Source organism: Canis lupus, chromosome 30 (assembly GCF_011100685.1).
Source record: "Canis lupus familiaris isolate Mischka breed German Shepherd chromosome 30, alternate assembly UU_Cfam_GSD_1.0, whole genome shotgun sequence".
Classification (NCBI taxonomy): domain Eukaryota; kingdom Metazoa; phylum Chordata; class Mammalia; order Carnivora; family Canidae; genus Canis; species Canis lupus.
This window is the reverse complement of record NC_049251.1, coordinates 14,943,410-14,968,716: the sequence shown is the minus strand read 5'-3', so window position 1 is coordinate 14,968,716 and position 25,307 is coordinate 14,943,410. Positions and strand designations below refer to the sequence as shown.

The following is a 25,307-nucleotide window of genomic DNA, read 5'->3' as shown; positions in this document are numbered from 1 at the left end:
CTGATGCTGGAGGCAAACAGAGTTCCTTGTAGAGGCTCCAGACTATAATATGTCAACAGAAGTATCTCAACACCCCCTCCCAACTTCTGAAGTGCTCTGTGAAACTCCAGCAAAGGGTGGTAGATGGGTCCTCCAGGATAACGAGTCATTCGATTGTGGTTTTGTGAAACTGTGGTGTGGAAGAGCCTGAAGGAGGCAGAAGAGCCTGTTAGCAGATTTCTGATATCAAATCCTCACTCTGCCTCTCCTGAGCTGTGGGGTCTTTGGTGAGAGCCTCAGTTCCACCATCTGCCCAGTGATGGTAGTCCCAGTACCTGGAGACCATCTCATAGGGTGGTTGTGATGATTCAGTGAGTAAATCCAGGTTGAATGGTGAGAAATAGTCCAGGTTTAGAGCAAGTGAGACACTGTCAATACTCCTACTGCTATTATCCTAGAAGACACTGTATGGTTGGGAGTTGAGAGCAGGTCAGACAGACAGGGAACCACCGTGCCAGTGAGGAGGCCAGACCTACCCACAGGGCCACCTCGCCAGCTGGCAGCCTGTGTTCTGGCTCTGCTGTCATTCCTCCTTGGTCCTGTTTTAATGCTCACTGATCCAACTTCCAGATACGGATTCTTAATTTACCAAATTTTAATTGACTCAGACAGCATGCTAGGGACTGGGGAAACAGTGGTGTCACAGCCAGCCCCAGCCCCTGGCCTGAGGAAGCCACAATCTATGGTAATGGGCTTTCCTCAGTGCTAGCCCCCACAGTCACCATGGGCCCTGCATACAACTCCCAGACCTCACTCACCCACTTCTCAAAGCTACATGAGGGAGGAAGGGGTATTGAAAGGGAGTTTGAGAGTTCAAAGTTGTCTATGACCATGGGTTCCTCAGTTCTCCACCAGCGCTCCTTTCCCATTCTTGTCAAACACCACCACACCCTTTGGGTAGAGAAGCTATTTATTCTCAGAGGTTCTTTGATTCCACTCCTCCAGTACATAGTGCCCAGTGGGAACCAAAATGGCTCCTACCATCAGGACAAAGCTGATGTTCTGAAACAAAACCAAAAAGACAGACACTAAATCCAGATAGACACTAAAGGACAGACACTAAGTCCCGGTACTAAATCCAGACAGAGTGTCTGAAAAGCAGTTTATTATTTCCACTTAATATTGATTGATGTCCCACATTCCCATCATCACCACTCCAACACACACATGCCCATCCAAACACCCATGCACTTTCTCTTTTTTTGTTTTTGGATCTTATGTAAACATTGAGTTAGAAGCTGCTGGCTTTCACGGTTGATTTACCCTATACAGAGATCACGAATTATGCCATCACTCATGTGTGGCTGCTATGTTTCCAGATATTGATGAATGCCGGGAGATCCCTGGGGTCTGTGAGAATGGAGTGTGTATCAACATGGTTGGCAGCTTCAGATGTGAATGTCCGGTGGGCTTCTTCTATAATGACAAGTTGTTGGTTTGTGAAGGTAAGTGATGTCACTATATCATGTCCAGAAATGAGCTGATGAGCTACTTGCCCACTTGCCCACACAGACTTTGCCAATTTCACAACATTGGAATTTCAGAAATTCATCAAGCTCTAGTAGTAGCATAGGGCACCATAAGGAACATCATTTTTCCATGCAAAAAATTCCCTAACTCCCAGTGGGAAAAGCAGGATGTACATTCCCCAGCCCTGCCCCCCATCCCCATACACAATGTAGTAGATTTCCCAGCTGATATAAGAAAGCCTTGAGTTCCTAGGTGTGTCGCATAGACTGCTTTTGTTTCATGTTGCTTGAAAGTGAGCATGGGTGGTGGGCGGTCATCTTTACTTGAATCTCAAAATAGTGTTCTCTTCCAAACGGAGCCTACGCTACTCCCAAGTGAAAACAAGGTTAATGCAAATATTCCAAATGCATGAGAGAATTCCAAATGGCAAGAACAGCAAATTCGATTTTATATGAAGAATGTTGGCATGTGTGCAAGTGGTACTTTTTTCATTTTCAAATTACCTCCCTTTGCCATGTGTATGTACTGTGATTCTGTGCATTCCTCACAGCACTTCATATTTTTCCTACATCTGGGGAAGATAGTATACTTTTACATTTTAGTAAAAGGGACATTACTGGTTATTAAATATACCACGTACCCTAGGATAGCTGGAATCATTGTCTATTCAATACTTAAACTCGGGCCTCTTGCAGAGTTTTTGTTCCTGTCGGAAAGGATTATTACCCCTCACCATGTGTGAGAGCACATGTGTCAACATTTTAATGTTAAAAAACCCTTTTTTTCTTAAACTAGGGACAACTTGCAGACCATGAGTAAAGTTTTGGTCCTCAGCACATGCTTGTTAAATTCTCCTCACCAGGCTTTCAGTCACGTGGCCAAGTGGGCACTTGTCCCTGACTCTGCCTGCCCTGGTGGTTGGGGTGGGGTGGGGGGTGCTGGGGGGGCATTGGGGTGATAGCCATTTACAGCCTTCCTCAGGAGATAGTCATCTCAGGCCTTGGCCCTAGCCCCTGTACTCTGTTGGAAGGCCATCAAGGATCAGGTGTCTGGAGAGGAAGCATGAGAGGAAGCGTGATGCAGAAGAAAGGAGCCCACAGCAGATGATCTGATAATGCTAACCTTGGCTAGCCAGTCTTTCCCCTTTCATACATGCCTGGGATGCCTGCCACTGTCCTGGGGCCTCTTTTGTTCTCTTCCATTTAGAGATCCCAAACCTATAGGCATGGCTACCTGTGACCATCAATTCAACCTAGACATTGCTAACAACATGAGATAGCTATACCAATGTTAGGGCACTTTGCTGTCAGGATAGTAGTCAGTGGACACTGAGATTACAAAGCACTCCAACTTTTGGGTTCTGTTTCACAGGATATCCCTCATCAGGGTGAATGTTTAATCCAGGGCCCACTGCTTCCTAGCACACTCTTAGCTCTCTGAATCAGAAAACGAAGGTTGATTTAATACAAGCCTCAGTAACCCTGAAAGTGGAATGGATTCCAGAAGTGATTTAGGGAACATCCATGAATCTGTTCTCCTCAATATGCATATAATCCCAAGCAGGACCTCTGATGCCCCACAGCAATGCTTCTCTGTAATACCTTGGCTTCTCCAACAACAGGCTACTCTGTGTTTCTGTATGCTCCTAAGATGAGGGCAGACCTACTGGGTGAGGTGGTGCCAGTCTTGGGGCATTGTAACCCAAGGCAGGCATACTTCTGCACTTGTATCTGCTGCCCAAAGAGGCACCCCCGTGCCCCCCTCCCCCCCATATTAGAAACTCCTACTGACAGTAGTCCTGTGGTCTCCTCATCACAAAAGCAAACACCTGTGAGGTATCAGTTGATGTATTTGCCGCCCCCTTGTGGGAACTTCTTTGGCTGAGCCCATTTTGTAAAACCCTAATACTGGTGCTAAGAGCCAGCTTCCTTCTGCTTGTGTTTAGGCTATTCCATTTACTAGACTTAGCCTGAATTAGATTGTTTTGTAGAAGCAGGGACAGAGAACATGAATTTTGTTCCATGGCATAGACTGGACTATGCAGTAACTTTCATAATGGCATGAATTTGAACTATGTTAGCTACCTGGTTAAAAAAAAGAAAAGATAGGCAAATAAACCCCCTGAGTATAGTCAAAGCTCTGAAGCACACAATATCCATTTATTCTTTTCTTTAATAGTAAGAGTTGGGTTGTTTTCAGTAGTTTTATGTGCAGTCTCTCATGTTAAGTTTCTTGGTTTGACTGGCATGTGGCAGTACTTTAAGTAGAAGCCTCTACAGCCCTGTAGTTAAACACACTGCCTGTGAATCAGGAACATCGGCATCAATTGCAAGCTTATTGGAAATCAAGAATCCCAAACCATTCCCCAGACACACTTAATCAGAATCTGTGTTTCAGCAGGATCCCAAGTGATTCATAGGTGCATGAAGTCTTGAAACGCCCTGCTTATAGAACTTAGAAGGTTCTAAGTTCTATAAGCAGAACTTGGCAACCTGGTAGATTCATAAAACCCTGGGGCTTTGAGCAAGTATATTTCCTTAGGATATTTAGTCTAGACCATGCCATGTCCTGGTCCTAACAGCTGAGTTTTATGGCTTTTTTTTTTTTTTCAGACACAGCATCATTAGAGACCATATGTGGTCATAAACCAAGTACTCGCATTTATGAAAAATATTAGCAAAGCGGAAAAAGTAGAAAGGGACTCTTCAGTGTTCCCTTGTGTTCATAGAACTGATCAAAATAAGAAAATAGAAATCTGTTTTATGTGAGAGGCTTCATCAGCTTGACACCACATTCTGTTCTCCTTCTAATAAAATTCTCTTCTGCTTGGAGATATTGACGAGTGTCAGAACGGTCCTGTGTGCCAGCGCAATGCCGAGTGCATCAACACAGCAGGCAGTTTCCGATGTGACTGCAAGCCCGGCTACCGCTTCACTTCCACAGGCCAGTGCAACGGTGAGTGCTCCACCCGCACGCCCTCATGAGCTGCCTGTGCCCACCTGTGGGTTAGCTTCATCATGTTTCACATACCTGAAGGTTTTTGAGGTCAGGTTGAAGAATACATGAGTTACAGTTTAGACAGCTGAGTTCTAGTAGCTAGACTAGCAAAAAGGAAAATTATTGAAATGTCTAAACACTTAGAGATATGTTATCCAAACAAGAAATATATCATCTGCATGCATAGATTTCATATTTGCTTATCTCCTGCCCTGCTGCAAACAGCCCTTCCCACAAATACACACATGTGCGTGCACATGCATACATGCACACAGCCCCCTAGCCCGTATTCAGGGCCAAATACTTTTTTGTTTCCTTTTACATAATCCCCCTTAGGGTGGGAGGTTGTCACCATTCCAGCCACATACCCCAATTCTAGATAGTGAACCTCTCCTGGGCTGAGTTAGATTATACTGCATAAATCAAGCAAAAAGAACCAAGAGCACCACTTTTGCTCCTAAACCTCTAACAGAACCAGGGGCAGCAAACATTAACAGTCTTTTATCAGCTATAAGTCACCTACAGTAAAATGAGAAACTGTCCCCTAGAGAATAGATTATTTCGTTGTTCACTTTTGTCACTGGTGAGGTACAAATAAAAAGGATGAGTGAGCTCAAATGGGTGGTAAAGTTTTAAATATCTGATGGCATCTCCTAGCCAGTGGTACCAAAATTAAAACACCAGTGTTTCAGCCCAGAAGCAAAATTATACCTCAGATGATTTTCATGTGAGTTTTTGAGTAATTATAAATCATTGTATATTTAGCACGAAGGTCAGAAAGAATGTTATTTTGCTATGGTTCATTTCCCAAGGAGTTTCCTGGATATTTTATGCATTTGTGAATGAAACAACACAAGGGAACATGGTCAGATTTTCCTTGGATTTCCTTGCCTACCAGTGATTAAGTGGTAGGAAGTGCACTGCTCTCTGTAGGGTATTTTGCATTGTTTTATTAGACCTTGGTGGGAAGAGGGTGTAATAGCAGAACAAAAACTCACTTTAAGAATCAAGGCTTGTTTTGTTGGGTTTAAGGGAACATGTGCAAGTGTTTAGCATTTTGTCAACAAAGCAGTTGTTATCCGTGTATTAAAAAAACAGGACAGGAAAAGTGGGGACGTCTCTGATATGAGTCACAATACCCTAGTGTAACTTGGCATTTATACCACTTCCCTGCATTTTGCTCTTAATTTATATTTCTTTGAAACTGGGCAGAATAATTCCAATCAAAATAAAGAATTGCTGATAATATAGAACGTGTCGTTTCACACCATTTCATGCTCAGGCAAGAAATGGGACAAGCTATTTATACGTCAAGACAACACATCCAACCAGGGCCTACTGCGGCTTATCCCTGCCATATTTTCCTGTAGAACATTAGCACTCATAAAACTCATCCAGCACTAACCAAGGATAAGTACTGTGAGTGAGTGCTGTTTGTAGCCAAAGCTCACTTTCCCTCATCCATTGGAATCCTCAGAAGAAAGAGAATGTACTTGAGTTTTGCAATTATTCAGCCTCTAGGGCTGAAGACTTCACTCTGGAATTGTCTTCATTTATGTCTTTAAAAAACTGTTAAAATGTCTTCAAATGCTATCCTATGCATGGCATTTTTTCCAGCATACCGCAGAAGATGTTAAGAACCAAAGTTTCCTTTCCTGTGTTTAAGATGAAAAGAACCAAAATTTCCATCCCATCATTAGATTTTTACTTGAATTCATAAGTACATCATTTCAAATCCCAAATTACACCTGGCCATATTACCCACATTGTTGAGAGAACGTGTAGGTATCTAAGCCCAGGATGCTAGTCTGATGTCAGGAACTGTATAGTTAGAGCAAATGCAGCCCCCTTCTGAAATGTCTTGCCCAGCTAAAAGCAAGAAACATGTTCTTCCTCACCACTTCCTCATAGTCTCCTCTGTCTGTTGTGTTTTTCCCCTTAAAACCCTGTTAAAACCTATTTCAGCCTCAGATATAATTTCCTGGGAGCTCAAATCTGGTGCTTGTAGAAACCTAGTTTTCTGGTCTCAAGACAAAGCAAACCTCACAGTTAAGTTCTCTAAAATTGTAACTTTTGGGGCACCTGGGTGGCTCAGTGGTTGAGCATCTGCCTTTGGCTCAGGTCGTGATCCCGGGGTCCTAGGCTTGAGTTCCGCATTGGGCTCTTTGCAGGGAGACTGTTTCTCCCTCTGCCTATGTCTCTTCCTCTCTTATGAATACATAAAATCTTTAAAAAAATAAAAATAAAAAAATAAAATTGAACATTCTATTTTACCATTAGAATCTCAAGGTGCTCCATGTTTCATTTTCTTAAAACCATCATGAAATAGGCAGTGTGGGAAAGAAAATCCCTAGCTGGAATTTTTGTAATTCCTTTTTTAAGATGATCCTAAGTGCACTCATTTCCTGTGAGCCCCAGAGATAAGACAGACCGAGTCCTTTGCATACTTTGAAATCCACTACTACCTTAGGGCACCCAAGGTTTGGTCCATCTCTGGTATGGTGGGTCCCGAGATACCCTTCCTCAAAACCAGCTCCCTTTATGGAGCTTAGCGATGGAAATCAGTTTCTTAAATCCATTTTCTCCATTGGGGATGTTCATAATTTGTTAGGTTAATAAGCAATCTAGATAGGTGAGCAGTAGCTCCTAAGCTGCATTTCCTGATTTCTCCAGTAGGATGATCTATTCAAGCTCACTTGAGATTTTTAAGTTACATGGTGATTCATCAAACCTAATGTGCTGTGTATTGGAAGAAAGTAGTTGTAACAATGGCAGCCTGAGCACATGGAATAGAGGGCATCTCTTCTGGCATGAGCACAACTGCTTTGTGCAGCAAAAAGTGCCCATTCCCAGTTGCTGTCTTCTCAGGGGACAAGACAGGCCAACAGCAAGTTTGGATTATTCAAATGGAAGCAGGCTATTGCTGTGCTTTTACAGAATCTATACTCAAGTTGGCATTCTGCTTTTTCTTCTCTTTTATGACAGTAGGAAAACCAAGATGATACAGTGCTCTTCAGATGACATGTGTCCTAACCATAGAATCTTGAGAGCTTTAAAAAGAAATTAGAAACATAAGTAGGCACGCAATTATATCATTTGTAGATTCATCTAATAAATTCTGCCCCTCAGAGCATCAGATTTCAGGAGAGCAACAAAGATTCACTTGATGATAAATACAATATAGAGCTTAGAGATTGGCAGAGGCAAGATGACAGGGCTTTCCTCTGAATGAATAGGAATAAAAAGAAACATTGTTAGGATTGTCAAAAGGTTATAGGAATAAGACAAAACAATGAAGTAAAACTGGAACAAGGGACAGCTTGGGTTGTCCATGAAGAAAACCTATCTTAGCAATGGGATTTGCTTGACTTTGCTATAAATTTCCAAAGGAAGCCATGAAGCGTCCATGATTTGAGGCACCAGGTCTGGATAGACAAAATACTTAATGCATTCCACAGTCTGTGATATTACTTAGGCACATAATCAAATGGATTATCTCCCAACTTGGATTCTTCTTCCCCATTCTACTTCTAAATCTTCTCAGCTTTCAGAACATGTTTTTTCATCCTTTCATGAATTGTTAATATACTCTGAGTGATCTCAGTAAATGAGAATAAGTTTTAGCTGGTTTTGAGGTAAAAGTAAATATAATGCCAGTGTCTGTTCTACTGGCTTGGTTTAGAGCTAGGATCAGTCCTGAGCATGATACCTAGAAGTAAGTTATTTAATACAATTTTGTCTCCTAAGATCTACCTAAGATTCTTAATGATACATTTTATCTACAGATCGCAATGAATGTCAAGAAATCCCCAATATTTGCAGCCATGGACAGTGTATCGACACAGTTGGAAGTTTTTATTGCCTTTGCCACACTGGTTTTAAAACAAATGCTGATCAAACCATGTGTTTGGGTGAGTATACGATTATCATTTTAACTCCTAGCCTATTGAAAAATTCATTTGCATCTGAATATATATAAATATTAACACTAAACCTTCAGTATTAGTTTTGCTATTTGTAAAAAAAAACACAGGCAGGCATGTAGCATTAACATCCCTTGGTATTTAATCTTTGGCAATCTGAACACAATAAACCTCTTCCTTGATAGTCATTTGGCTGCCAGGTTAGAAAAACTTTTAATGAAGGGAAAAACTGAGAAAAATATTAAAACAAAAAATACTTTTTATTAATGCTGATAGCCTATTATTTTATTAAATCTGTGTGGGTTTGCCTTATTGGAATAGAGTGCAGCTTTTGAGTGTTTGACTATGAGCATTTTTTGAGAAACATCTACAGTTTGTACCAGATCCTCAAAGGCAAACTTCTAGATTCCACAAAGACGATAAACAAACAAACCACCATGTTTTTCTAGGGGAAAAGCTCAAGATTTTAAATCTCTTACCTCTTGCTTTCAGCACTAAGTCATGATGCTGATTTGGAATATATTCCAATATTAATCACTGTCTCTCTTTTCCTCCTTCCTTTTTCTACTTTCAAACAACATCCATTAAGTGTTTTGGGGACTTCATGAATATGGTTCAGTTTCACAACTGGAAAAAGAAGAATCAATAGAGTAATTTTTAAAGACCTTATCTTTCACTGTAATTGAGTTGATCCATTAGGGAACAGTCTTTTAAAGTTTTGTCTTCTTCAGAACAGATAATAGGTTTTAAACTAACGGAGTATAATCAGCCCTACTTGTCCCTGGGAAGCTAACCCCTAGAGCAATGGCACCCTACGTAACAATCTTATTCCCTCTTCCATCTGGATTATCTGGAACCCTCTACCAAAAAGCCTGCCCTATAGAGGAATTTCACTGGCTTGGCTAAAAATGAATCAAAGCAGCAGCTCTTGATTGCTGGCAGTGTGACTCATCTGGATGTGATCTTCAACCACAGACACACACGTTGGACCACTTTGTGGTCAGCAATAGCTTTCTGATTTAGGATCATAGATAACTTATCTTCACGTCCAAAATTTGAAAGTAAAGGAAATCCTAACTTGAAACACTGCATTTTGTTAACTTGAGGTGTTGTCTTCCACTCCCAGAATCTCCCTACATTTGCCCTCACTCTCCTCATTGTACAAACCAGCAGAATCAACTTTCCTTCATTTTAATTTTTTATTTTCTTCTGAATATAACATACACCTGCTCTATAAGAAAGATGTTAGTTGCCGTGGCCCAATGCAAAGACACAAAAGATGCCAAAATAGCTTTATAAAGTAATCAAAGAGAAAAGTCATAGACCAATAAAAAGACAAATAATAACACAAGTGTGTATCAGAAAAGCCAGATTAAGTGCCATCGATTTGGGATAATTGAGAAGAGTGAGATAAGTCACTAGTAGTGGGGAGTGGTCATGGGTTTTTTGGGGTGGACTGGGAAGAAGGAAGAGATGTCAAAAATATCAGGTGAATTAGAAACCTAATTTATTTTGTGCTGATTTCAGGGTAATATCAGGTGACTCACTGCTTTTTGGTAAACTGGAGTGAGAATCTTAAAGGCTGAAGTTTGCCAAAGGTGGCAGCAAATCAAGACCCAGATGCGCACAGAATTTTCCATTTCCAAGTGAAAATATTTGAGAAAAGTGGCAAGGGTGGAGAATTCTAGAAGTAAATAGAGTAAAATAATTCTTGTCCAGTTCTCATGTCCTTAGCTTGCCTCCCTTCACATGCCAACCAAGGAAATGGTTTATTCCCAAGGTTTCGATCCTTGCCTCTTGCTGATTGCTCATGGGGAGCTGCCACTGCTGGGGCTAATACCAACATCAAGACATTCTTAGCCTATGCCTAACGCATGGTGAACCCACAATGCCCTTAGCCCCCAGGTAACCACTCACGTCATCTTCTGTTAATGGCCATGTTTCTCTACACTCTTTGTTCCTACTAGACATAAATGAGTGTGAGCGAGATGCCTGTGGGAATGGAACTTGCCGCAACACGATTGGGTCCTTCAACTGCCGCTGCAACCACGGCTTCATCCTTTCCCACAACAATGACTGCATAGGTGCGTATGCACACTGGTGGGCACTGATGGAAGGCAGTTTCAGATGCATCCTTTGTAATTAGCTTCTTGGGGTGCCAACTGGTTTTCTTAAATATATGCCCTCTAATACATGACAACTGGTTAAAGGAATTGTCAAATATAATATCCTAAGTGAATGTCAAATAGTCATGGCTTTTATTAAAATACCTCATTAGCAGCTATAATTTGTATATGTACCCTACAGTGAATTGAATACATTTTTAAATGAATTGATGACATCTTAAAACAAAAGTGATTCTTTGTATAGAAATTGCATAATTTAAGAATAATGTGGACCTACTCATCTCAATGTTTCACTATAGCTTTTCTTTAAAGAATTCAAGTATTGAGTCTATAAATTCCTCCTTATAAAACATGCTGTTATTTATAAGTGAGATTAATGATCCAAGTTTTATATCCTGCTAGAGGCTAATTTTATATACTTCTAATTAGAAGAATACTTAATACCTTCAGCTGTATTGTGTACTAGTAATTCAGTTTTAGCTTTTAAAAATGAAACATAAAGGAAGATCAAGGTGAAATTCATATAAAGTTCCAATATAAATTATCAATCTCTAATTAATAGAATAGCATAATCTTGTTAGGTTTTGATAGGTGAGTAAAGCCAGGTGTGTTGTTACAAACTAGATCTTTATTGGAATTTTTAATGTTTGGCTGAGCCAGCCAAGGCCACTGAAATTTAAAATAAGTATTTTTCCCTTTAAAAGTTTTGATCATTGCTGGAATTATGACATTTTCTTTGGAATATATCAAAGGATGTTTTTTTGGCAGATGTTGATGAATGTGCAACTGGAAATGGGAACCTTTGCAGAAATGGCCAATGCATCAATACAGTGGGGTCCTTCCAGTGTCAGTGCAATGAAGGCTATGAGGTGGCTCCAGATGGGAGGACCTGTGTGGGTAAGTGCTGCCTCCAAAAGACCCTCCAAAGAATGCTCTCAGAGATGAAAGAATACTGCAGTCCCTATCATCATCCTTCCTTCAGAAGCCTGGAGGGAAAAAAAATCAGAGTAGAATTACACTAATTCTACCTGTAGACTCTGTGTGTGTGTGTGTGTGTGTGTGTGTGCGCACACGCATGTGACAGAGAGATTTGTAATTTGCTTTCTTATATATATATATTTTTTAAATAGCTTTGTAGAAAGCTCTTATATAGTCTTTTGGGTGCCCTCAAAAATCTTCATGCCCATTCACTTTTCACATGCTATACTTTTATGGAAATACTAAATTTGTCATAGGTCACAAAAAATATGGTTGTTCTACTGCACACTTATGAAAGCTGATAAAGCTTCTTTTTACTGAGTCATTAATTTTTCTCCATGGTAGTTTTATGTATTTCTTTGATTGGATTCCAGTTTCTTGAAATTTTAATTGCTTGATGGAAATCATGCCAATGGGAACTTCTTCCTTCTTTTTCCCTTTTCTTTGCAGATATCAATGAATGTCTTCTAGAACCTGGAAAATGTGCACCAGGCACCTGTCAAAACTTGGATGGGTCCTACAGGTGCATTTGTCCACCTGGATACAGTCTACAGAATGACAAGTGTGAAGGTAAGAGTAGGAGGACTGTCAGTGTTTGGAAGCGAGCAGTGTTTATTACTGCACTGGCATATTCAAAGTTAGTTTTTGTGATGGTGTGATGGTGTCCTGGTGTCTTCATTTTGGAATACTTTATCAGAAACAAATCCAAGAACAGAGGGTTTGACTTACGTTCTTACACTCAGACGATGAAACTAGAACATCCAATTCTCATGCTAATAATATCTGATGACACTGTGCATTTGGTTGGTCATATGACCCTGACTCTTTTCCAGTGTGCTTTTATGCAACTTGTAAAAAATCCTGGATTCCATGTTTTTAAATGCTAATAGGTTGCAACTAAAAATAGCTTCCTGAGTCCAGCTAAAATCTTTAAGTGACCACATTCAAGGTTGAATGAATGTGGCTATATAATTTGTCTATGTTGTTTTGACCTACAGAGCAGTGAAAATGTGTTACTACAAATAAATTCTCAGCAAATTTTATAGTACTGCAATCCTCAATATATATGTCATTAAATTCAATGAAGGACATTAATTGCTAGAACTTCATAAATAACTAGCAGAAAGGATTTTTAAGAAGTCACCTAGTCCTTGCTCCCACATTTAAATAGGCCTGTATCTAATCCAAAGTAAGTAAGAATTTTCTCCACTTTTAATACCATGGAGAAATTTTATTATATATCCAGTTTAAATCATAGTCAAGCAATAATATTCTAAGTGCAAACAGTTTATCAAAATTGGGCCTACATGCAAATTATTATAAGTGTAATTTTACTTTTACTAAAGATCAACTTTATTTACTCCATGATTAATGCAAAATTCCCCTAAGATGAACAGAATATAAATGTATAGAAAGAAAAATGACTTCCCAAATACTTAATAATGTGCCCATTCTACCATCCTTGTCCCCATCTTTATGAAGTTGTTACCTATGGGTTAATTTCTACCATAAGAGAAAGAATCCTAACAACAATGACAAAAACAACAACAAAAAGAAATACTTGAGTATTTTTACAAAAGTTGGCTTTTCTCTTAAGAAAAGATTGGATGTGGGAGTGGAGGGCACATGGGAATGGAGTCATTCATTCAGCAGCAGCAGCTCAGATTCACTAATATACCAAAAGCAATATGACGCAATTGTAAAGGCAACAGAATAACATAACATTATTATGAAGAAATTGGTTTTGCACTGAACAGGAGGATACTCAACTTTGAGTTGCCAATTTTGAGAATACCTACCTATTGTGTGATATTTACAATATTAAGCCAAGATAATGGAATTTCCTAACTTCCCCTTAGATGATCTCATGAGAAGTCATATAATATGAATATGAATTGATGTAAGTAGAGCTCTCTGCACAAATGCAAAAATAAAGAGCCCCATGGTACAAGAGATACATGTTTTGTTGAAAAGAAAAGGGATTTCCATAAAAATAGCATGGCTCAGAATCAAGACTTCCCTCTTTTTTCTTTTAATTTTTTATTTATTTATGGTAGTCACAGAGAGAGAGAGAGGCAGAGACATAGGCAGAGGGAGAAGCAGGCTCCATGCACCGGGAGCCTGACGTGGGATTCGATCCCGGGTCTCCAGGATCGCGCCCTGGGCCAAAGGCAGGCGCTAAACCGCTGCACCACCCAGGGATCCCAAGACTTACCTCTTTTTTACTACAAATTCCTGCTGAAAATCAGGGGTGGATAAGTCTGTTGGAAAGAGTAGCCATACTTTTCCCACACATAGGGTGATCATGCAATTTATTGACCAAACCAAGACAGTTTTAAAGAGGGTACTCTTAATAATGAGGCCACGACAGCAAGTATAAGCTAGGACTCTCCTAGGAAAACTAGGGCATTTAGTTACCAAAGCCATTCACACTTCACTGTAGATCACCTTTAATCAACCCTTCCTCGTGCTAAGGTATATTAATATGCTACAGGAAACATGTCATAATTCTATCAAATTCCTACTATCCATAAGATGAAAGAAAAACTTCAGCCTCTACAAGAAAGACATTTTTGTGTCTTAAGAAAAATTAACCAGCAAATGAGATTTAGGAGCCCCATATTCTGTGATATCTTTAATTTACACTGCACAAGATTCTTTTCATGAATGTTAGTATTCTTGTAAAAGTCATGGTTTTAGGGCTGTAGCACGGGTGTTGGGAAAAGCACTGCAGATGGATGGAGGGGAATACATTTTTGATTCAAAGGCCTAGATCTCTCACTAACTCATTGTCAACACAATTAAAATTTTCAAGATTCTGCTTACTATTCAGTGGTGAAGTTAGACTCTGGAGTTTCTCGTTTCTTGTGTAAGTTTAGGGTGGTAGGAAATTACCCTACCTTTTCTAACTAGCCAGGCAGCTGAAGTCTAGGTAAGAGATGTTTCTCATGGTATCCCTTAGAAGGCACTCACAGATTCTATTTTTCCATGAATTTTCAAGATTAATTTCCAAAAGGTATCACAGCCTAGAAACCCACTCACAGCAAGATGATACAGAAAAGATCTTAATTACTGGAAGAGTTTTGAAACTCAGTTGCCTTTGGTACTTCTGTACTTTGCACTTGGTATCTAAAGGTGACTCCACTGTGTTTTGACTTTGACACATCTGATTCTTATAGATATTGATGAGTGTGTTGAAGAGCCAGAAATCTGTGCCTTGGGAACATGCAGCAACACAGAAGGCAGCTTTAAATGTCTCTGTCCAGATGGATTCTCCTTGTCCTCCACTGGAAGAAGGTGCCAAGGTAATTGCCTTTGAGGGCTTTTGACTTTCATTACTTTGTGTTTATTTGTTGTGGTTGCAGTTTCTTAAACATGACAAAGCTTTGACTATTTGCAAAAGAGAAGATGGAGAGTTTTCATTGACCCAGAGGTCTAATGATAACCACATGTCAGAAAGATCATTTTTACTGTTAATATTGAAAACTCATCCATCAAGGTATGGTTGCTTGTACAACCACTACCCTAGCACTTAAAGCTCTCTCCCCGCTAAGACCACATTTGCCAATAGGTCAGTTGGGGGATCAGCCATGAGCCACCCAACACTGTAAAGCCTGGGGGAAGTTCAGCTACATGGTCCCTGCCTCTGAAGAGGTAACTTGTACAAAGGTGGGCCAAAATCTAGACTCTCAGTCGGAAAAATGCAGATTAATCCATATACTTTCAGGATATAGCACCCATCCCTTACATCACAAATTTTCTAAGAAAACAGAAAAATAAATTTGAACTGACTGGAACTCTTGCTGGGACATAATCTGTTTTCAGGACTAATACTTGTGAACTTTGAAAAAAAGGAAGCCTGAACTTAAGTATAACACAGTATATTATATCCCAGAAAATGGTTTAGATTTTAGCAAACAATGCGATGGTGTGTGTCTACCCATTTATACATGCTAGTTTAATGAATTTAGAACAAAAAAATCCCACACAAACGCACATTTCTCCCTTCTACCTCAGTGTTTTGTTGTTGCTTGTTTTATTCAGGTTTTTTTCTTGGTTGTTTTGTTTTGCTTCTGTGTTACTAAATAAGAGGTAATGGATATCATTTCAGATTCCAAAAATTGGATTTGGGGGCTCAGCTCTGCCATCTCTATCCTAGGGCAAGTCATTTGATCCTTTGGAAGCTCATTTTCCTCCCTTTAAACAACCATAATAATACTTGCCCAACCAATCATATTGAATATGTAGCAAAGCTTTGTCAGTTTCTGAGTTGCTTGTAGCCTCTTGTTATTCTATTAACTTTTTACCTTCCTTGCAACTGGTCCTTTTGTTACCTAATATTTAGAAGTGTGAAGGGGGAGTTGAGAATTCTCTGGTTGATTTGATCTCGCTGGTGGCTGTAAGAAGCCCACGTGGCTTTCAGGCTTGTGGGTGGGGTGATACTTGACTCAAGCAGATATTCTGTTATGGTACAGACCAGCCAGATAAATTCTAAGTCCTACTCCCTTGTTTTTGTGTGCCTTTGGCTTGGCCCACGTTTGGAAAGAAAGCAGTGAGAAACCAGGTGTGAATCTGCCGATGTGGCAGGCCAGAGGAAACTCATAGGCTATTAATTCAATTTGCACTGGCCTGTCACAGAGCAAGCTAACGCTGCAGGAAGAATCAGCCCAGCTGTGAGCAGCCCTGCCACATGCTCAGCTCCAAGAGGCAGAGCCAGAATTGAGGAATGCAAGCAAGGAAAGTGACTTTTGTAGTTCTGATGAAATTTCAAAGGTCATTAAGGGCTCTTTGCAGATGGACTGGTAAACAGGCATCCTAGTGAGTCCTAGTTAAAGTGTGTGGGCAAGCACAGCTCTCTTCCCCAGTGCAAGGCACCTTTGATTAATAAACCAAACCTAGAGGATCACCCCAAGCAAATGTAAATCTCCCACAGGGCACAAAATTTCCAGAAGCCAGGGAATTAAGAGCTGGGTTTTACTTATGACAAATTAGGAGCTCGTGAAATGAGAAAATTCTACAGAACCACAGATGTTTTTGAAAGAAGAATTGTGATAAGACTCAGGTGAACAAATCCTGGCACCTGAAGGCCACAGATGTAAATGGGCCATTCCCCTTACAAACTTCAGTGAAGAAAATTTGTCACTTAGGCTCACTGTAAGCTTCATGCGTTTGAGCCTATGTCATGGCTAGATTTTTTCTTCAGGAGGTGGGATGGTAGATTGGTGCTGGGGAGACAAGGCTGGTTTATGGAGCAGGGTCAGTGATGAAAGGAAAAGAGAATGTATCTATATTTAAAAGAAACATAAGCTGGAAAACAACAGACAACTGAATTTTAATATATTGAGACATTTTTGTGAGTAGTCATTGAATTATACCTTAAGACAGTTATAGATATAAATAACACAAAACATTGTGACAATGAACTTGAAGAACAAGGCAAATCAAAAAGTGTTCTTCAAGAAACTATAATCTGTTAAATCTTGAAACTTCTCAGCAAAATAGATATTTGGATGGCAGACGTACCACAGGACAAGGACTGGCTTTTATTGCACTTGTCTTTCAGAAGACAGTTCACTGTGCCTGTTAGGTCCTAGCTATAACAGGTGTGAAAGGAGGGTAAAAACTAGCAAGAAAATGTATCTGGAAGAGTCAGTTGAAGAAGGTGAACAACAGATTCATTGGGGAGGCCAACTGAATTTGACTTACTAGACCCTGGTAAATATGATTCATTGATTGTTATTTTTACTTAATTCACAAAAATGTTTCTTTTGTGATCTTTGACAACTCAGTTATTCTTATATTGTCTCCTTTGTCATGAAATAAAAGCTGTAAAATTGTCTTAGCAGAAATGCATAGATAGCTATAATAATATGTCATAATATGCTACCTAGAGTTGAGAAACAGTGATAGGAGATAGCATACCTGATCATAAAGGGGAATTGTACAAAATGACTGAAGCATTTCCTTAAAACCTGCAGATTTTAGTCTCTGTGTAGCTAGAGAGGAGTCTGCGAGGCTTTGGATGTCAAATTTGAGAGAAAACACTCCAGGGTTTTGGATGAGCTCACTTTTTAGAGGCACCCAATTTGCTCTATAAGAAATGGAAGAGTCAGTTTCCAAAATTATGTCAAGCACTGTTGGAGAATTTTGTAGCAACTAGATCCCATCTTCCGTATTGGAGTCACCAAAAAATAACCGATATTAAAGAAATACATTCTTTGAGAGATTATCCTGCCTCTTATTCACCCATCTCCCTTCCTCCTCTTTACCTTTTCTCTGTTGAGCTAAATAACCTTCTGTATCTTGTGTGTGTGTGCATGTGCACATGCGTATAAAATCTGCAGAAAGCCCCACGTGCATTTTGTGGACAACAATTACATCAGTAGCTGCTTCAGCGAATGGCCATTATTGTCATATTTTTGCCAGTCCACAAAACTGCCACGTCTTTATTTACCCTATGCCTGGAATCAGGGGTTTTGTTTTGGTTTCAGGGCTTAAGGGACACAAAATAAATAACATAGTGTGATAGCACAGTAAGTACCAGAACTGGGAGGTCTACCTCAACCTAGTATGCCTGCTACATGCTATCCAAAACACAAACACAGCTGTCAATGCAGGGGTCTTGTGAATGGTTCTACTTCTGAATGTCTCCACCCTGAAGTCACTGATGATGTCAGGTTTGAAATGTGATAGTGTTGGATTTTGTTATTCATATTAGGTTATTTTGGAAAATTGGCTAAAATGAGAAATAACATGAAAGCCACACAGATGTATTCATTAGATCTTACTATAAAAGTTATCTCTGACTTTAAAAATCTGAGCTGAGTTACTGTCATGATGACTTATGTTATGGAGTCATCCTATTGTAATGAAAAGGAAACACATTTAACAGGACAGACTGTTTCTTACTTACTGTTATACAGTAATGATGTAGTAAGAAAGCATCTAAAGGGTCTCCTGGATTTATGCTGCAGATCTGCGAATGAGCTACTGCTATGCTAAGTTTGAAGGAGGAAAATGTTCATCACCCAAATCCAGAAATCACTCCAAGCAGGAATGCTGTTGTGCCTTGAAGGGAGAAGGTTGGGGTGATCCCTGTGAGCTGTGCCCCACCGAACCTGATGGTATGTCCACCATCTGCCTTTCTCTTTGAGCTAGTCATAGGGCAGACTGGCCATGGAATAAGAATCGTATGTAGACCTTCAGGAAAAATAAGACAATTTCATTTTAAGTCTACCTAAAATATTAATAAGATAATTTTAACTCATGAGCTGGGTAGTTGTTTTCTTCTGAAGTGTGCTGTTAACCATGGCTGTCCAAGTAGTAGGCATACCAGCACTGGGAGACTTGTTCACTGTCCCTGGTATCTGGGCTTGTCTCATTCATTGTTTCATGATACATGCAGCATGTAGCCATCTGGCCACCACACGCTGTGTGGGAAACACCCTAGCCAGTTGCCATTGGTGTATCTATTAACAAGTGTTCATCTCTGCCACAGAGGCTTTCCGCCAGATCTGTCCCTATGGAAGTGGCATCATTGTGGGGCCTGATGATTCAGCAGTTGGTAAGTGGACTCCATAAGATTCTCAGCATTTCTTTATATTCTTAACCAGCCTCTTCCCCTGCCTTTTCTCCAGCTGTTCTTTTTTTTTTTTTTTTTTTTTTTAAGATTTGAGAGAGAGAGAGAGCAAGCATGAGCAGGGGGAGGGGCAGAGAGACAGAGAAAATCCTAAGCAGATTCCCCACTGAGAGTAGAGCCCAATGTGCGCTCCATCTCACGACCCTGAGATCATGACCTGAGCCAAAATCAAGAGTTGGACAGTTAACCACCTGAGTCACCTCCAGGTGCCCCTCCAGCTGTTCTTATTTCTCCACATTCATCTTGGAAAATAACGCCCTATTTTTCATTTGGATACCAATTATATTATTTGTATTGTATGGTAATATTGTATTGTAATATTAGATATCTCATTGATTAGATGCTGAAATGGTCATAGTTTACCTTTTTGTTTAAAAAAAAGGTACCTTGTGGGATCCCTGGGTGGCTCAGTGGTTGAGCATCTGCCTTTGGCTCAGGGCGTGATCCCAGATTTCTGGGATCAAGTTCTGCATCAGGCTCCTTGCATGGAGCCTGCTTCTCCTCCTGTGTCTCTCATGAATTAAAAAAGAAAAAAATACGTTGTTATTCACTATTTTTTTTTCTCCTTTGTGTAAGATATGGATGAGTGCAAAGAACCTGATGTCTGTAAACATGGGCAGTGCATCAATACAGATGGCTCATACCGCTGCGAGTGTCCCTTTGGTTACATTCTGGAAGGGAATGAATGTGTAGGTAAGTAATAGATCAGTTTCTTCCATAGGGATTTTACAAATTAGAAATTAGGCTCTAGAGCATTCACACTAGGAAGTGTAAGTACCAAGATTGGGACAGAAGTAAGTTTTGTCCATTCGTTCATGCATTATTTATCTGCAGTAGTAGTTGAGTTCCCTGTGTCCTAGGCTCTGTGGCTACAGCAGTGACCCACGCCAACATGTTTCTTCCTTGCATGGACCTTACAGTCTAATGAGGAAGACACCATAGACATATCTGAAGTCATTGTGGAAAGAAAAACTATCATATACTTTTTTAATTTTTTAAAAGATAAATGGTCATAATCTTATTCTCTCAATATATAAAACATTTATCCAGATTTTATTACATTCAGTAATGTGAAAGCTATGTACACAATATAAACTCCTCTTGTTTTTGCTCTTTTTAAAATTTCAAAGAATGGCTATGTCTGACCTTTGACCTCTTGATCCATAATAATTCAAAATTGAATCCAAGTATTATGTTTATTCCTCTAAAATTTCACCCACAGCTATGACCATGAAGCATAAGCAAGTTCCTTAGTTTTTCTAGGCCTTAGAATGTCATATTATGCAAATAGACTTATTCGTAATTACCCTGCAGCTCTAAAAATCAGTGATACTGTGATGTTTATTGACTTAAAAGAGATGCAATATTCTGGACAGTGAAATGCAATTTCATAGCAGAATAAAAGCAAAATTGTTAATGTTTTCTCTCTGGAATCTTCAGTTAGTGCCTCTATGTGCATGTTAAATGAGCCTTCTCATGCAGTCTGTCTACAACAGCCTCTTGCCTTCACTTTTTGACTCAGAACCCACCAGAAGATATAACCCCGATCATAGTCCATTACTATTCCATGTCCTAGAGAACTAAGATAACTATTATTTCCCCAAAATTTCCCTTTCCCAAAGGAAGATACTCTCCCCAAGTGATTTGTCAGAAGAACAGTCAGTATATTCTAGGTGGATGGGTTGGGAGGTATATATATTTTTTAGACCTCTTTGGTAAAACTTGTCCTCTCTCCATGGTTGTTTACAGAGATCATACCCTAAACATATTTCTTTCTAGTTTTTCTTCTGCCTGATGTAAACCATCTGGTTTCAACAGAATCAACAAAAATCTTCTTGAATCTTGATTTTATCCAGTGTATTAATTTTGCTTAACCTCTAGTCTCTTGTTTTGTGTAAGCTTAGTCTTCTATTTTATGTCTGGCAAAGATCCATCATGTTTAAAGCTTCTTGGAGAATGATGTAATGTAAGGCCAGACTGGAGATGTATTTCTAGCTTTATGTAAGTGAAAACTTTTGACTTGTGAGAGAAGCCTTGTTTTAACCCTTGAAGCATCTATTCCTGGTAGATTTATTACAGGACCCTGGAAAAGCTCATGGAGAAGAACACTGAGAGGTGGAAGCCCAGATATTTTAGTGCCACTGCCACTTAGCAGGTCAAAATTCATAGCTATCAATCTGTGGAGTTAAGACACATGTACTCCTTTCTTGCGAAGGCAGAATGAAGATAAAACAAGATGCCACTGATCAAAGTGCTCCCATAGAGTGAGAGGTACTATTTGACTCCAAGTCCATTTTTTTCTTAGTTCATAATGTCTTGAATACTTCTTGCTTGCAGATACTGATGAATGTTCTGTGGGCAATCCTTGTGGAAATGGAACCTGCAAGAATGTGATTGGAGGTTTTGAATGTACCTGTGAGGAGGGATTTGAGCCTGGTCCAATGATGACTTGTGAAGGTAAGCCTCTTTGCAGAATAGTTGGTTACATGTTCTGGTCCTGTCTTATTAAAGGACCTGATATTAAATACCACTCAGTGTGTATAGAAGAAAGAACATCTAGGCCTAATGGGCCATACCCTTATTCTCCTGAAAAAGGTGGAAGTGGTTCGTGGCACAAATTACACTGCATAATATGCAGAGTTCTTTTTGCTGTCTCCCTACTGCAAGTATTTGGATAGAACTCCTGTCTTGTTTGCTACCTTCCTTCTTATTTTCCATTTTCCCCTTCTTTTTCTTTCTTCATCTCCCATGTTCCCTCACTTTTTCCTTTCTACTTACAGAAACATCTGACATAACTACTAACATCCTATAGCCATCTGGGGACAATTACAGCAAAAGAGTTGCCTATGCTCTGTAAGCATCTATCAGTATGCCTAGTGAGCTAGATGTATGGAGAGAAGGGAAGGAGAGGGAGTGTCTAGAACAGTGGGTCTCAAAGGGTGGTCCCTGGATCAGCCACATCAGTATCACCTGGGAACTTGTTAGAGATACTGATTTTCAGGCCTCATCCCAGACATCCTGAATGAGAAACTTGAGTGGAGCCTAGTAGCCCTCCAGGTAATTTTGATACACTCTCAAGTCCAGACCACTGGTCACAAAAGAGAATGAAAGGGAGGTGAAAGTGAAGGATAAAAATGGACGTATCTATCTATCTAACTATAGAATGGACATCTATATCTATATATAATGGACATATATATCAACACATATATATACACACACACACACACACACACCAATATATAATAGATACATCTTTAATGAAAAGAGAGTTTTTTATTAGAGATATGTCCTATCAATACCCATTGTCCTAGCTGTTGCTGAATCTTTAAAGGCTATGACTAAATATAATTTAGGGTCTCGGGCAGCCCCGGTGGCTCAGCAGTTTAGCGCCACCTTCAGTCCAGGGCATGATCCTGGAGACCTGGAATCAAGTCCCACGTCAGGCTCCCTGCATGGAGCCTGCTTCTCCCTTTGCCTGTGTCTCTGCCTCTCTCTCTGTGTGTGTCTCTCATGAATAAATAAAATCTTTAAAAAAAAAAAAAAAAGCCAGGGTTTCACTGATGTTCTCAGTCAGCATCATTGGACTTAGAAACATGATAATCAAGATGGTCTGTTTTAACCCTGCTTTTCCAAAATGTATTTGGATGCTTCCAAACTATGAAATCTGTAGAAATCACTTTTATCTATTAACAGCAAAGTCATGGCTATTTAAGGTCACGACTTGGACATCAGTATAAACTTTCCATAAGTATAAAATTATTCAGAACACCATTTGCTTGGGCACAAGAATCACTGTTATTTTACAGGACCCTCTTTTATATGGGGAAGGGGAGCTGCTTAACAGTATTGGGTGGGTCTGCTTCTGTTCTGATTGCAATTGACTTCGCAATTGTTTTGACTAAATGGGGGTAAAACTGACTCCCACCCTATGTGACTTCAGGGAATGGCAAGTGATCAACTTGAGACTTCAAAGCCAGAATTTCAGAAAGGCTCCCTATATGTAGGGTGGTCTATAATTTCTCATCCATCTAGATAACGTTAATAATACTTATACCAGGACAATAAGCCAGAACTGGGACTATGCTAGGAGAACTATGCTAGGAGAACCAGGACACCTGATCATTTTCCCTATACCAATTATAAAAAAGCCAACTCATTTTATGATTCTTTGGAAACCAGTGATTGCTTGGTATATCCATATTGATGACAATGAAGCATTTCAACTTTTGATTAAAATAGGGTTTTTTTTTTTTGGTTGATGCCCATGATACATTATTTTCCATGCTCCTTCTGCTGCAGATATAAACGAATGTGCTCAGAATCCTCTGCTCTGTGCTTTCCGGTGTGTAAACACTTATGGGTCATATGAATGCAAATGTCCCGCTGGATATGTTCTGAGAGAAGATAGAAGGATGTGCAAAGGTGAGACATCATTTTACCTGGGGGGCTCTCACTCTACCATGGGAAATGTCTCTCCAAAGCTTCTATTAGTAGAGAAAGACTGGGGATCAGGGAACTCTTCCATAGTCCATGGACAATATGGGATCATCATTGCCTATAGTATGATAATAATAAATTAGTTAAATAATATTTTTTTAAAAAAATCTCCATCACTGAGGATGTTATATTCCAAGAATAGGGATAGCATATGGAATCCACGTTAGTTAAATAATTTCCATTTAGTAAGTAAATGCTTACTGAATGCCTGCAATTACGTGGTTCTGGACTAGGTTCTGCTACACAAAATTATATAAATCATGGGCTCCCGAAAGAGCACTGATTTGCTCCTCCAAGGTCTTAAATGAGCAGCTACTTGTTCTCTTCAGATGACTTGAATAGGATTTTTATTGAAGGTGAACAGATTTCCTAAGAGCTCTACATCACATGCAGGATAAGGCCAAATTTTCCAGCTCAGACCATGTAAAGGAGAAAGATAAAGAGAGGGAAATGCAGTAGGGCAACAAGGAAAGAAGACCTGTGCACGCCAGAAAAAAGGAAATGAGAAAAGGAAGAACCAGGAGAGAATATGATATACATGAATGTTTGTCTTTTCCTCAAAGTATTAAAACCAAAGTTTGCATTATATAATAATTATTCTAATCATATTAATAATAATAAAATCAGATATATTAATATTACATAAAATTTCATATATTACTATAATGATTATAATGGAATTTGTGGTTAATTATACCATATTGTAAGTATAATGCTGTTATAATTATTATGAAAGTTTTATAGGAGGCCCTTTTAGTTGAATTCATCAAAAAGAATTAACAGCCATGCTACCTACCTTTGAAGAGGTTGTCAGGGAATAATTTCTTCATCAAGTTCAAAGGTGGTTAGAAGACTCCTTCCCATCTTAGGAGGCCAGCACCCATAGTACAAAAGGAAACAGGTTCACATGGAAATAAGTGTAAATCAAAACTGATGACTTGATACCATCTCATGCTTAAAACACAGGAAATTAATGCAGCTGCTTTTATAATTCGCGGTTGTGTGTTCTCTCCAGATGAGGATGAGTGTGAAGAGGGCAAACACGACTGTGCTGAGAAGCAGATGGAGTGCAAGAACCTCATTGGCACATACATCTGCATCTGTGGGCCTGGCTATCAGCGGAGACCTGATGGAGAGGGCTGCGTAGGTAAGGGACTCCTGGCCCCAGGAGCTTCAAGTAAGTCAGAAGTAACAAGTGACAAAAGGAACCTAGATTCTGAGTCCCTGTGGGCAATGTGTTCTTCTTGGCCAGAGCCATCTTCCCTCTCTACTTCACTCATGCCACCATTTCCCTTAGAGAGCCCCTTGCCTCTTGATTACCTCTGAGTTCCACGAGCACTGTTACTCTCTCCCTGCCTCTGTTCTCAGCCCATTTCACTGCCAGGATTTGGCAGCAGGTGTCTCCTCTATTTCTTTCCTTTACTTCCTAAACTTTCTGTTGTTTCAGGGTAAGTTCTCTTCACCATACTGGAATGTCTTTCTATTGACCCAACTTTGCTGTTCACACTCTGACACTCTGTTCGCACAGAGGCCAGGTCCCTCTGAACCAGAAATAGCACTAAACTAAGGGGATCTTCCTCCAGAGAGTCTCTTCTTGTCTAGAGTAGGGCCCAGGCACTGGCATCTCTTAAAGCC

At 39.8% G+C, this 25,307-nt stretch overlaps 1 protein-coding gene and 1 long non-coding RNA gene across 2 annotated transcripts in view; one reads left to right on the top strand and one right to left on the bottom strand.

Moving 5' to 3' along the window:
• The window catches only part of FBN1 (fibrillin 1), a 223,186-nt gene that overhangs the window by 179,588 nt on the left and 18,291 nt on the right, over positions 1–25,307 (top strand). The window contains 13 exon segments of the mRNA NM_001287085.1: positions 1,359–1,484; positions 4,342–4,464; positions 8,292–8,417; positions 10,397–10,513; positions 11,324–11,452; positions 11,984–12,103; positions 14,713–14,838; positions 18,508–18,657; positions 19,032–19,097; positions 19,749–19,865; positions 21,510–21,629; positions 23,475–23,597; positions 24,688–24,819. Of these exon segments, the coding sequence (NP_001274014.1) occupies positions 1,359–1,484; positions 4,342–4,464; positions 8,292–8,417; positions 10,397–10,513; positions 11,324–11,452; positions 11,984–12,103; positions 14,713–14,838; positions 18,508–18,657; positions 19,032–19,097; positions 19,749–19,865; positions 21,510–21,629; positions 23,475–23,597; positions 24,688–24,819 (1,575 nt within the window).
• The window catches only part of LOC111093353, a 38,351-nt gene continuing 17,148 nt past the window's right edge, over positions 4,105–25,307 (bottom strand). The window contains exons 4-7 of the long non-coding RNA XR_005381643.1: positions 24,469–24,536; positions 23,615–23,730; positions 8,909–9,056; positions 4,105–4,539 (exon numbers count right to left, since the gene is read on the bottom strand). This is a non-coding gene — a long non-coding RNA (uncharacterized LOC111093353). The remainder of the gene's footprint in view (positions 4,540–8,908; positions 9,057–23,614; positions 23,731–24,468; positions 24,537–25,307) is intronic.